Source organism: Labrus mixtus, chromosome 21, assembly GCF_963584025.1.
Source record: "Labrus mixtus chromosome 21, fLabMix1.1, whole genome shotgun sequence".
Classification (NCBI taxonomy): Eukaryota; Metazoa; Chordata; class Actinopteri; order Labriformes; family Labridae; genus Labrus; species Labrus mixtus.
The window spans coordinates 7520374-7533715 of record NC_083632.1 but is presented as its reverse complement, the minus strand read 5'-3'; the positions used below and the strand labels follow the sequence as shown (position 1 = coordinate 7533715).

The 13342-nt window shown below is 42.6% G+C and overlaps 1 protein-coding gene across 2 annotated transcripts in view; it reads left to right on the top strand.

Annotated features, from left to right (window-relative positions):
- The window catches only part of dock1 (dedicator of cytokinesis 1), a 201838-nt gene that overhangs the window by 37524 nt on the left and 150972 nt on the right, over positions 1–13342 (top strand). For both annotated transcript variants that reach the window (XM_061028646.1, XM_061028645.1), the window contains exons 13-16: positions 2856–2981; positions 3293–3417; positions 7528–7626; positions 8748–8820. In XM_061028646.1, the coding sequence (XP_060884629.1) occupies positions 2856–2981; positions 3293–3417; positions 7528–7626; positions 8748–8820 (423 nt within the window). The remainder of the gene's footprint in view (positions 1–2855; positions 2982–3292; positions 3418–7527; positions 7627–8747; positions 8821–13342) is intronic.

Genomic DNA, 13342 nt, shown 5'->3' with positions numbered 1-13342 from the left:
ATTTTTATATTTCATTTCATGAATAAGTAAGTGTTTTAACATGAAATGGCCTCATTTGGGTAACTGAATAGTCTACACAATGCAAACAGAATAACCAAAAAGATTGTGTCAGACTTTGAACATTGAGTTTTACGTCCACTCTGAAGGGATAGATGTGCACTTAAAAACACTTTAAAACAGGGTTTTCATTGATTTCTCTCAACATTTGCTTTGAAAGGTTTATGGCACTTCACCTTTTATCAAAGTTCTATTATCTACAAACACGTTTGAATTCTTAATCTTGACTAAATGTTTAAAAAGATGACCCAAATATGTTAGCTAAGAGGGTATTTTAGTCATTTTAGTAAACTTCATAATTTGAAAGTTCATGATGGTGACATGTGACATTACTTGCGTGTGTTTTTTTTGTTTTCCTGAATGTCTACATGCGTTATAATAACGGTATCAACAGCCCAATTCAGAGGACTGTGCACAACCTCTATTTGTAAGTGTTGCATTTTAAAGCTCCTATGAGGAGTTCGTAGCTGGTCACCAAAAACACTGAAATCAATACTGATGTCTCTTTATGTTCTGCCAAATTATTTCCATTGTGTTATTATTAAATCCTGAATCAGCTGCAGCGGGGTAGGTGTCCAACAACCTGATAATAGAATGCTTCCTGTGACTCACAAAAACACTTCACCGTTAACACAGCAGGTGTCCAGCAACAAGTGATAATCAGCAGGCAGCAGTACACTTGTGCTATTTATGTGGCCAAAGCATTAACGAGGCCCGAGACGAGGTGCTGCTGATAGTGGGACATACACTTCAAATCTGTGATTGGCCGTCTGACTCGAGCGTCATGCTGTGATACATGCGATGGCAGCACCTGCAGCCTATACATTTGTATATTCAGGGGGGTCTGGGGGGGGGGGACACACACAGACACTACATGCACAGTGTTCAATTCTCTGACCTGATGTGGATGTCAGATTTGTATTGAAGATTAGATTGAGAAACCTGGCGGTTATGGCTTCCATCAAACGACACAGGAGTTGCAGCATGTGCTTCAGGTCACTTGACTGACATTGCACAACCTGCGATGTGACTACTGCACATTGCAGGTACAATTGTAAAACATGATATGATTCCGCCCTAGCAGGGGATGCCAAAAAACGACATAACCTGAAAATTCCCCACAGGAGCTTTAAGGAGCCTTCAGGACTTTAAGTTTTGATGTCACAATTATACAGCGCAGTCCCCTGAGATGTAAACTAGCTCCAAGCTAACTCTGGTTCAAGGCATCAAATCAAAACCCTTGTTCCTGATAGAGCTCAAAGAACAGGGTTATGGAGGATATAGAAAGACCTGATGACAAAGACATAATTGAGTCAAACTTCAAATATAATATGTGTCACAAAGGTCACCTTAATGCCTGCTACAGTTTAATCTCAGCTGCATATTTTGAACTGCTGTCATTTTCCTTTAGACCACACTTTTCGTCCCTTCCTACAAAGTACCTCTAACCCCTAACACACTAGCAGGGCATTGGAACAGTTCATCTTGCTAATAAGAACATCATTCTTTGTCAAGTGCTCCTACTATAAATAGTTGCCCTCATCACCATGACTACAGGATCCAAAGTAATCCAGCTGTTAATTAAGGCTGTTGAGCCTTCTGCAAAGACTTACACCTTATCAGTGATTAGCGATCTGCAGTTAGAAGCACAACATTAAGTCGTCTTTATGGTACTGGGAGGGGGGAGGGGAACAACATGACAGCCTCCACGGTATTGTCACGCCCGATGAAGATGTACTCGGATAAATGTCAGGTCTGCTCCGGCCCACACAGGGAGGAGCAGCGGAGCAGCTGTTTCGGTCACGGCTGCATATCAAACGGCTTCGGAGAGAGAGATGTGTCATTCATATCAATATGTGGCCTGGAAAGTGAATAAAGCTTTGGGTTTAAGAAGCACCACTCTCTGCATTACAGGAACACTGCTTTAAGTGGACGCCTTGTTTTAAGTCATTTTCAGCCTTGTTCAAAAAAATGTCTATCTCTTCTGCTTCTTTTCTCCTTTCGAGAATATTAAAAGGACTGTGGTGGTTACAGAGCTGAAGCTGGCATACTCTGCACCATCTTTTCTCTAAACCGAGCAACGTCTAGTCCTAAACTGTTGGGAGATATGACCCATGAACAACCCTTAAGACCTTTTCGTTACACAGTTATGCAGAGCCACAGAGATTCCTCTCAAGCTTCCCACCCTCGGGTTTCCCCAAGACCAATTATTTAAGACTAGTAACAAGTGCACAATTTAAATATTTCACCATAAATGTCACTTATACCCATATTGGAAGAAAAAAAGTGCCTGAAGAAGGAGCGTCGGGGATATTATAATTCATTCTGCAGCGGGAAGGAGACTTTTTTTGTGTTTTTTCTTCCTAATATTACTTCTCAGAAGGAGCAATTTTACATCAACCGAGGTTTTTCTGCACTTACAGTAGCAATATGTAACCTTAAGACAGATTAAGAGAACAGCAGTCCTGCACAAAAGGAAATTCAATATGTTCATATTCAGGTATCATTGTCAAATGAAGAGTAAATTCACTATGTTCTTCATGAATTTAGGGCTTTAGTATCACCAGATTGGAGATATTATGTAGTTTTTGTTATCCAAGGTATGCACACCTGCATATTTATTCTACTCAGTGGTTTCCCCTACAGCTGCTAGATGTCACCGACAGCAGAAAACAACTTGAAGCGTTCTCTTTTGAGTATTTCCCCGGGGCACTTTTTTTCTCTCACGCTGTCGTCTCCTGACGTTATCGTGTTCCTTTCCCCCCCTGATTTTTGAAATGTTTCATTATCATCACCAGGCCTGTGGGTGACTCTGAAGCTGCTTCCTGGAGACATCCATCAAATAAGGAAGGACTTCCCTCACCTGGTGGACCGATCGACGGCTGTGGCTCGCAAGATGGGCTTTCCTGAGATCATCATGCCAGGTCGGATGAGTGCTTTCAAAAGTCTTCAGTGTCTGCACACACGTGATGTATTCAGACAGTGATTTATTTTTTTTTAAAGAACAGATCATCCTTCATTAAGGTTTTACTCACACATTAGGTTTTTAATGGACTAAAATCAGTCTTAAAATATATAATGTGGACTATCTACTTATGGGACCTAAAATGTCATGAGTTATGCAGTAATATTCATCCATTAAAAATGAATGAAATGAAAAATGAATGCCCTGCAAAGATTGTGAAGAGTAAGGATTTCCTTATTTATGACCTCATTCTTTTCCTGCTTCCTAAAGGGGATGTGAGAAATGACATCTACGTGACTCTGGTTCAGGGGGATTTCGACAAGGGGAGCAAGACGGCGCACAAAAACGTGGAGGTGACCATGTCCGTTTACGACGAGGACGGCAAGAAGCTGGAGGTATACGCCTGAGGAATTTCAACTCGCTTGCTTTGGTAGTTTCCCAAAGGCTCGTTCTCGACGTTCAGGACCAAAAGTGCTGTTAGCCCGCTCAGCCCCTCTCAGACACGCTTGTGTGATTTACCGGGCTTTTTCTTTAATCTCACACAGCTCAGCACGCTGCCTAACTGACCAGGACTCTCATAAAGCAGTGTGATGCACAGGCCAGACTGTGCGGTTCTGCCGCCTGTCAGAAGTGACAGAATGCAATGTTGGTGCTTTGCGGGGTGATTGACTGGCTTCAAATTTGCCTCACTGCTGCAGGTATCAACCTTAATCACCGTCTAAGTCGGTTACAGACCGAAGTACGGGGCCAGAAAATACAGGCGGCATAGTTTGAAGGTTGTGGGTGATGAGCGATCTAAAAGCAGCTTTTCACTTCTGTGCCCTGCTTCATACGCTACGGAGACGTTCTGTTTTAAATCAGGATGTAAAGTCCTCACCAGTGTTGGGCACATATCAAAAAGTTACTAACAGCGGTACTGCATCATAAGAGTAACTAGTTACTTGGGGAAAGTAACTTGAGCGTTACCGTTTATTTTTCCGAGAAGTTTCAATGCGTTTATTGATGCCATTAAAAGGAGTCTTAACAGCATGATTGAAAGCTTTGTTGATGAATGTTGTTTCCTGCGGCGCTAAATTCACCGGATTAGAAGATCAGAGGAGAAACAGCGAAAAGAAACGTCACAAGCCCTAACACAAGTCATTGAACTTTGCATAACTGTGGGTGTCAGACGGACACATGAATCTGTTCTACTGTGGGCTGTATCACCCTGAGGACATCCCTTAAGCGTATATTTTTGGTTAGCAGAAAGGGCGGGTCGTAAATATTGTGGCTCCAACAACCAATCCCTACAGCGCAGACTCTGGCTCCATGTGATGTCACTAACACAAACTGTCTGCTCCTGTTGCACGGGGTATTTTGGGCGTCATTTTTATACAGCAGAGGGAGGCGGTGGCGTCCATGTTTATACACAGCTAATAGGATGAAATATGCAGCACAGGACATAGAGATCATTTAATCTAATTTAGGCTTTTGTCGGCTATTGATTGTTTTTGTTTTCATTACAAAGATGTTTAGACTTCAGTGGGAAAGTCTGAAGTCCAGCTTTGCAGCTTAACCCCAATAATTGCATTTGATTTCTCCAGAATATCAAACATAAATGACAAAGAATCATTATGGTGGCGGCCACTTTGTAAAGTCAAAAGTTAATTACAGACTTTTTTTTTTATAATCATGTGCTATCCACCAGTGTTCAATGTCCCAATTAAGCTTTTTATTTTATTTTCTAGTCTCTGCAGGCAGTGACCCCTTTCGCTGCTTGACTTTACCTCTTCCTCTGCGGAGGCTGTCAGTTAATGGGGTTTAAAAGAGGATGGACATTAGCAGTGTGGGAAGAACTGGGGCAGGAGGTGTGTGTCTGTGGGAGTTTGCTCTCACATGTCTGTGAACGTTCAGTTTTAATGATGAGACTTCTGATTCAACTCTGACCGGATTTTTTTTTTGGAGCTACACTTGTTGCCATCCTGCATTATTTTATAATTTTATATTTTTTTGTGCAAGGTAATTGTATAAAATTCAGTACAGGTGTTAATGCTTCTATGCCCACAGTTATTTTCTGCTTGGAGTTAGCGAGTGGAAGTAACAGGGATAAGTGCAATGATTTGATAGGAGAGATCACAAAACCCTCGGCCATGGAGAGGCCTCCTGCAAACACCAAATCAGAGGAAGAAGTATCTCCCTCAGCGGCCTCAATTATGAACGTTAGCCTGAGAGGATCAGTGATTTGGCTCAGCAGGCTAAGAATTCACTGGTGATTAAAACTTGAAGTGCAGTTCTGACAATGCGGCAAAACAGATGATGCTTAGTTGTTTCATTGTTGGATGTAGAGTCTATTTAGGATTATTTCTCTGATATTGATTACAGTATAGTTTGCAATGCATCTTTATGTTACAGGTAGAGCTTCTCAGTATTTGATCGCACTATAATGTGTATTATGAAAAGCAGTTATTTTCTTATTGGGTATCAGGGTTGGAAATTAGCACCCGTTGCCTGCCGAATGCGGGTGTTTTTTTTTTTTGCAGGGACGGTTGAATTTGCTCAACTTGACAGTCACATTGGATGGTTTCAATGAATTCTGTTGTTAAGTTATGCATTTTAGTTCGCAGTTTCGAGTTAAAATTATGCCCCGCCCCCTTCCCAAAACGCTTCTGTGGACACTTCCAATGAAAAGAGAATCATCTGAATCGCTCAAAAATAAGTTATGTTCATAATTGTTACAAGTACTTTCAATTCTACTTGCAATTATGAATTATACAAAAAGAGACCGATACTTGAGGTCAGTATATAGATTTTCCCTGCATCCCTATTGTTCTGTTGTTGTTGTATTTTGGAGACATGTTTCTTGTGGTTTAGTCGATGCATCTTCAGATAGTCAGGGGTTGAACACATTTCAGTTCAGGCAGGTTCAACGCCCAGCTCCGCTCAGTCAGTGTCAGATAACATTTAACTGATGTGCTTAAGATGGTGAAAGCCTGTAGCCTTTAATGGTTGAAATCAGTGACGGCTGTTTACAGTGATCAGGGGCATTGATCACATAGACGAGTGTGTTGCCAAGCTGTCTTTAGAGCTCCCTTCATCATCTTTTCTTTCACATTTAGCACAGAAAAGGCTTGCATTAATCCGCTCAGGTCTCTTGGGGCCAACACTAATTGGTTAAATTCTCTCTCTTCCTTCCTGGATTTTAAATGTTGGAGAGGAAACTTTTTTTCTAAGATGAAAGACGCTGTCATTTCCCGTCTGCTAGTTTGATGTCTGTGGCCGTTTCAGCAGGGTTATGGATAGTAGAAACGTTCTCTTTCATGCACTCTAACCCTCGATTGGGATCATAGAAGCTACTGCCTCCAAAGTAAAAAAAAAATGCTATCTTCTCTCAAGCCATTTATCTAATGGAATAAAAGCCCCTATCCTGGAAGACATTTGGAAGTAGCAGAATGTAAAAAGTCGCTTAGAGGCAAGTTTGGTAATAGGTTTACTTTGCAAATTTAACTTTTACAGGCTATTACTGTCTCTGTCTCAGCCGTCTTATCCTCCCTTTTCATCCACATCTCTGTACTTTCTCTTTCAGCCTCAAAGAGGATTTGTGATGTTGTGCAGCTAGAAGCTGGATGCTGACTTCTTATCACCCCGGCGTATTAGCACACCCTCATAAACCCATCTCACCTGCGGCTAGAGGTGCTTCCTCTCCCCCATCTTCCTCTCTCTCCCAGACTTTGGAGCTGCTATGAATCCTGGCCACTTAAAGGGAAGGGGGGGGGGCAAAGATTCTAGAGCTAACACCTGCCCCCCCCCCCCAAAGATCTGCAAAGCGTGACGAGGGAAGATGGGGCCTGTTATTTCTCATAATTGCTGCTTGTCAGAAGCCATTAGTGTTGGAGCATTTTTAGCAGAAGAGCACTAGCTGGCCAAGGAGTCAGCTGGGTTAGTGGGGGGAGAAGAGGAAGGGGGAAACCAATCGAAAACAAGGCATGCGTGCCATCCGCTGTCACTCAATCCAGGGTGCCAAATCCTCCAGGTGGCACAAAGTATTTTACATACGCACCCTGACCTGTTGTCCAAACACAGGGGAGCCACCAGGAAGAGCGATTTACATGGTTGCATCCATCAGCACCAGCTGGTCCGCCTCCCTGCACCTGGCTCCCCTCGACTTTCACTGCATGGAAGCGTCTTCTCCTCCTTCTTAAATAATTAATTTTCTAATTTATTTCTTCCTTCCACAATGCTGTCATGAGATTGGCAGCAAAAAGGCAGGTGCTCTCGTACAAAGGGCACCACAGCTTTGAAAAGGCCTTTCTGCTAGATTTTAGGCTTTGTGCCCAAGGGGACTGCATTTTATGAAATACGCCCTAGTCAATTTTCCACATGCTGTGAGTGTGCTAATGTTTGGACAGACTGATAATAACTCCACCGTCAGGATTTTGCCCCTGTGACTGAAGCTAAGTTATTAAACCAGATAGCGTTGCGTATTATTTGATAACTTTATCGGGCTGCTTTTCTTCCTCTCATTCTAGAATGTGATCTTCCCTGGAGCCGGGGATGACGGCATCAATGAGTACAAGTCTGTCATCTACTACCAAGTGAAGCAGCCGCGCTGGTTTGAAACAATAAAGGTGTGTCTTTCTCTCCTTATTAACCTCCTCACTGCTTCATCTTTTTATTTAAATTCTTAATCATAACTCCTGTCCTTGACTACGATACCACCCTTTGATATAATCGTCAAATCCATTATTCAACACAACACAGGTTTCCATCACTTGTAATTTGTAGAATAAAGACTGTGGTGTCAGTTAATATTCAGCCATGAAGCTTTGAAGCAAAGAGAGAGAGAGTGGTGAATACTAAACTAGACTGAAGTTTAGCAGCAGAAGTCAGTTAGTTACTGACAATAGTTAGGATTCAGGTTTCACATATTGGCACCAGAGTTTCACAACCTGGCTATTTGCTTAGTCGTTATTAGCTGCAGTTTTAGACATAGGCAGTGTATCCTCCTCCCACATCAGTTATCTTAAACTTGCATTTACTCTTCTATACATTTTAGTGTTTCTAAGAATACCGGTGAAATACTAGATACTTTCATTGCATGCATTACAGGAAAGCATGTCAACAGTCGCACACTATTGACCTGATAAAAGTTCCTCTGAAGCGCCAACACTCTGACTGGTGTCTCCTTTGTCATATCTGTCATTTTCATTTAAATATGTTTACTCAGCCTAGAAAAAAATACCATACGGGCCAAAGTTATCTATTTGTACCGGAGACTTTTCAAGTTTTAGGAAAGATTTACAACCGATCAGCCATAGTTCACAACACAAATAACCCACCTGGGTTGGTCTAAAGGGAACTTCACCAGCACTCCGGTATTGTATCTGTGGTAACTTCTACTTATTAAAGGAACCAGTCGACAACTTTATGTCCAGGTATTTACTCTTGATCTAGAACGGCAAGAGTATGTTGACAGAGTGTGGACCAGACAGCACCGTGCTGCAAATAAGGATTTTTATCAAGTAACGTTCAAGTACATTAGCAGCAAATAGGAAAACCTATACTCCAACAGAACTAACATAAACAACAGCTCCTCTTAGTGGGAGTGGCCTATCCTATGATTCACCTAGTTAGGTTTAGCATTATTTTACAGTGTTACAACAGTATCTTGTCTTAAATCTCCAGTGAGGAGAGTATGTTCATGAATGTCAATGTATGTGTCTGAGATGACCTCTGTCTGTGTTCTCAGGTTGCTATTCCCATCGAAGATGTAAACCGGAGTCACTTGCGGTTCACCTTTCGTCACCGCTCATCGCAGGACTGTGAGTACAAACACTAGCAAAAAAAACAAAAACCAAAACAAAAAAACAGTGCAATTGGCTGCAGATCCATCCACAGCCCTAAATAATGGGAAATATCCAATCCAAGCAGATGTGTTGCACAGTGATAAATACTTTGAGGCTCACCCTCTGTCACATTAATCAGAAAGCATTAGTCTGCCCCCCCCCCCATCCCCCCTTGCACAAAGCAGCATCATGGAGTGGCTTGTCAGAGTCTACAGCTGGGATGTGAAAAATGCCTGAGGGGACTCGTTTGTTCATCGTGACGAGTGTGTAGCTGAATGTGAAGTTGTATGTCCCGCTGCTTTTTAACATCCTTTATTTTTATTTTTAATTTTGGGGGTGTAGAGGGCAGGGAAGCCTGGAACTGGCAGCCCTGCCATCCCATCTGCCCGCCACATGGCCCGACCGTTTCTCCAGCAGCAGGAGTGGAGCATGGGAAAGGGATTTTAGAGCGGTGTTAGAAGCCACGACAGGTGTATGTTTATTAAGCAATCTATTCATATGGCACGGAGGCTAAATTGGGAAGATGTCAGCATGGGAAAGTATACCTCTCCCCTGGTAGAGCAATCCGCAGCTGCTGTCATCATCCACCTCCAAATCCTTCAGCTCTGTTTGCCTCTCACTTGCATGCAGGTGGTTTGGAGGAAATAGCCAGGCCTCTGAGCTCATCACCGGCTTATAATCCACTTGGAGAGTTTTCTTGTCATGTTCGGCACCTTGCTCCTGCAGCTAATGCCGTGACGAGACAAGCCTTAGAAACTCTGCGGCACGCTGTTATCGGGCTTTAATGCTTCCTGTAGAAACGGGCTCACCTTAAGTGACTGGTGGGCTGCAGGGGCATGCTGATGCTGCAAAACCTTCACATTCAACTGACAAATGACAAAAGAGATACATGTAAAAAAAAAAAAAAGATATGGTGGCTTCATTGTGGGGATTTGCACATGGCATATGCTCTGTATTTCCCTATGAGTGAGTGTGTTTACACAAGTATTCGATCATAGAGACATCTGGTCATTTATATCCTTGTGACAATGACAAAGTATGTGTGCCAGGATTGGGCAGCCCTAATTGGATTTTTTGAACCCCCTAATTCTTATAATAATAGTAATGTCAAAGTTCTATTTACAGTGCTTATGACAGATACAATTAATTCTTGGTAGAAAAGAGGTAGAATTGTTGCACTTTTCACTGAAAACTTTGCAGGTGACATCCCTTATAAATACTGTGGCGCAGTTACCACCCGCTCTCAGTAGATTGTAACATTTCCACTCTGACTGCTCGGGCTGTTAGGGCCGGGTGTGAACAAGGCTAATATGCATAAATATGGGCCAAGTTCAACCCAAATGACTGCAATATATCGCATTTAAAAAAATGTGCAGAGAGCACCTGCGCAAAGAGGTGCTACTTTCTTGCGGCGCAGCTTGGGGAGTATTGACCTCTTTGGGACGGCTTTGAAAATTCAGCAGTGTCTTTTTTGTCTCATTGGGCAAAAAGCCACATCATGTCTTTAGTGAATCAGACCCTAATTGTTTTTCCTTTAACTGTCTTAATTTTTACATCTGTGCAGACTATTTCTTCAACCACTCGCGGTCTCTTTTGTTCTGAAAATGAATCTCAATTAGGGCGTTCACACACATACAGCTTCCAGGAGGAGCTGTATGTGTGAACGCAAACAGACACATTTTTTCATCTAGATATTTTCAGGAGTGTATATGTGAAAACGGCTAGTGGCTTACATGAGGCTTACACTTTGATTTCAGGCTGCCTGCAAACTTCAAAAAAGTGTTTGCATTTACCTCTCTGCTGCATTTTGCTTCACCATTAGTTTACCAGTAATGTAAAAATAAAAGTGCACACTGACTCAATTTATTCTTCCTATCACCCTGTGTCAAACTCATAATTTCATCCCAAAAAGGAGCGTTTTAATGTAGGGTATCTTCTAACTAGGATGTTTACATGTACAAAAACTGTTCTGTCACCACTTACTCTGACATTAATGACGGTAAAGCGAAGCTAACGCATCACAATAGTGCAGAATTTAATGTCTAGACTCCACCGGCAGTGAGAGGGGAAATATTTCACATGCCTGTCGAAGGGTTTTTGGAGAAAAGCAGAGCGGAGACAGTTTGTCAAAAGAAGTCCTCTCACTCGTCTGCCTCTGCGTCATCGGCTCGTGTCCTTCGTGCTTCCTCCGCTGCTTCTAGCTAGTGCTGAACTTTTAGCAGAAACACAGAGTGACAGAGCTGCTCACTACTACAGCTCATGTGCTCAGTCGCTCAGCCCTCTGGTTCAGAATCAGGCCGGCTCTAACACACTGGATCAGACTACCACTCCTACATTGTCGAGCCTCATCAGACTGATGGCTGCTAACACAGATGCTGCCGTGGCTGTAAGAGATCTTGGACACCTTTTCCCTTCTGTTTCATCTGTCATTATGCCACTACCTGGTGAGAGGGGTGCAGGGAGGGGAGTTAAAAATGTGGCACAGTGCACTCTATAAATCTAAAGTGACAGCACTCCTTAGAGGTGGATGTCTGCAGACTTTCCAGAATGAACTTGACTTTGATTTGAAAAAGAAGCTCTGTCCTGAAAGTGACCTTTTTTTACCATCACATTTCAGAGTTTTGAGCTCTCCATAGGAAGCCATTAATACATCTCTTCTCAACTGGGTGCCATGCAAACAGTGTTTTTCCCTCCACTGGTTCCTCTGAAGCCGGCCCAGCAATTATTCACCGGCGAGGCTGCAGGCAGCAAACCAATGAGGGGATTTATGCAGATAGAATGCGGAAGATACCTCCATGAATCACGACTCCCCGCACGTAAATTTGAGCTTGTTGATCCGCAATGATGATATGCGGCCCTATCAGAAGGCCCGGTTACAGGACAAAGTCATAACTCTCCTGCTTGTTTATGCAGCGCTGCCGCTCAACAGCCCCCCAAACGCAATCACACACGAGCTGTGAGCACATACACACGAGCAGTGAGGATGTTGTCTCCAGATTAGTGGGATTATACAACCTGTTATCAGATGCAACATTCAGATCAAATGTAATTCACCATGGACCAGTTGTTCAAAAAGGTTTTAACTGGATGAGACTGATCCGGATTGGAAAGTCGACTTTTCTGTCTTCCCATGATCGGGTAATCCAGCTCACTTTGTCCTACCCCCTCCCCCCAAAACAAAACTATATCTGATCAACGAGATCCATAACAAATTGAAGATGACCAGTCTGGACTAGATTCTTAGAAATCTGGACTACAAGTGTTCTAAATGCAAATTCATACTACACGGGTTGTCCAAAGGCTGCACCAAAATCCACACACATTGAAAGACCCTGACAATGATCATTATTTACATAGTTCGATAGTTTTTTATTTTTGTTATATCTTTTGAATGACCATCACTCTAAAAGTGTTGTTTGACCACTTTAGACGATTCATTACATTCTGTCGCTGTAAACTATCTTAATTCAAAGCCCTCTGCTTCGATCAGAGCAAACAATAATTTTTGGGATTTTGGGCATCTTTTCCCAAACCCACTCAAAATGTTGATTGTCACAAATTGGATGTTTTTATCTAATTTTGTAATCCTTAATGTCTTTCAAAAAACTCAACTTCATGATTTGATTCAATCCAGTATATTTCATTTTTTATTACCAGTTTGCTTCTGAACAACTAGGCCCTGCTGACAGGACATAGACACACATGATATCCTAATACACACCAGGTTGTTTGAATATTAATGACACACTCATTAAAAAGCTTTAATTCTCTGGAAACAAGCAAATATCACTTAAAAAAGGCGTATCACATGGTCAATGGTAAATGGAGTTGAGGTTGTGTAGCGCACTGCGGGTCACACTGACCCATTCACACACTGATGATAGAGTTCGCTAAGTAAAGTGTCCATCATTATGAACTAATCACATCCACATGCTGCCAAAAAAAACAGCGGGAGCAGCTTGGGGTTAAGTTGTCTTGCCCAAGGACAAATTGGATATGTGGCTGAAGTAGCTGGGGATTGAACCCCTGACCTTCCAGTTGAGAGACGACTGACTCTACCAACTGAGCCACAGCCGCCCCACTGAGCCACAGCCGCCCCACATGTTAATGCATGATTTAATCAACTTTCAGGTGCTGGATATTTCATCTTGTGATTAATAACACCTCTCATCTTACCTTCTACTTGCTCTTCTCCCCGCTGCAATGAATTCACACCCGTGTGAATTGCTCTCACACGGTGGTTTCAGAATGAAGTGTGTGTCGGCCTCATTTAAAGAAAGAAAGTAAACAAAGCAGACACAAATACAGTCACAGCATTAATCCAGCCATCACAGGGGAACGGTAGTTTCTTGTGCGAACTCAGGAGCTGACTCAGGGCCTGCAGTGCTGAGATTTACTTTTGGGATTTTCTGTTTTATTCGTCTGCAAGTTTGCAAATGACTTGTTGTAAAGTCAGCCGTGCAGCAGGGTTTCACTGCATCAGAGCCCGCCTCTTCAC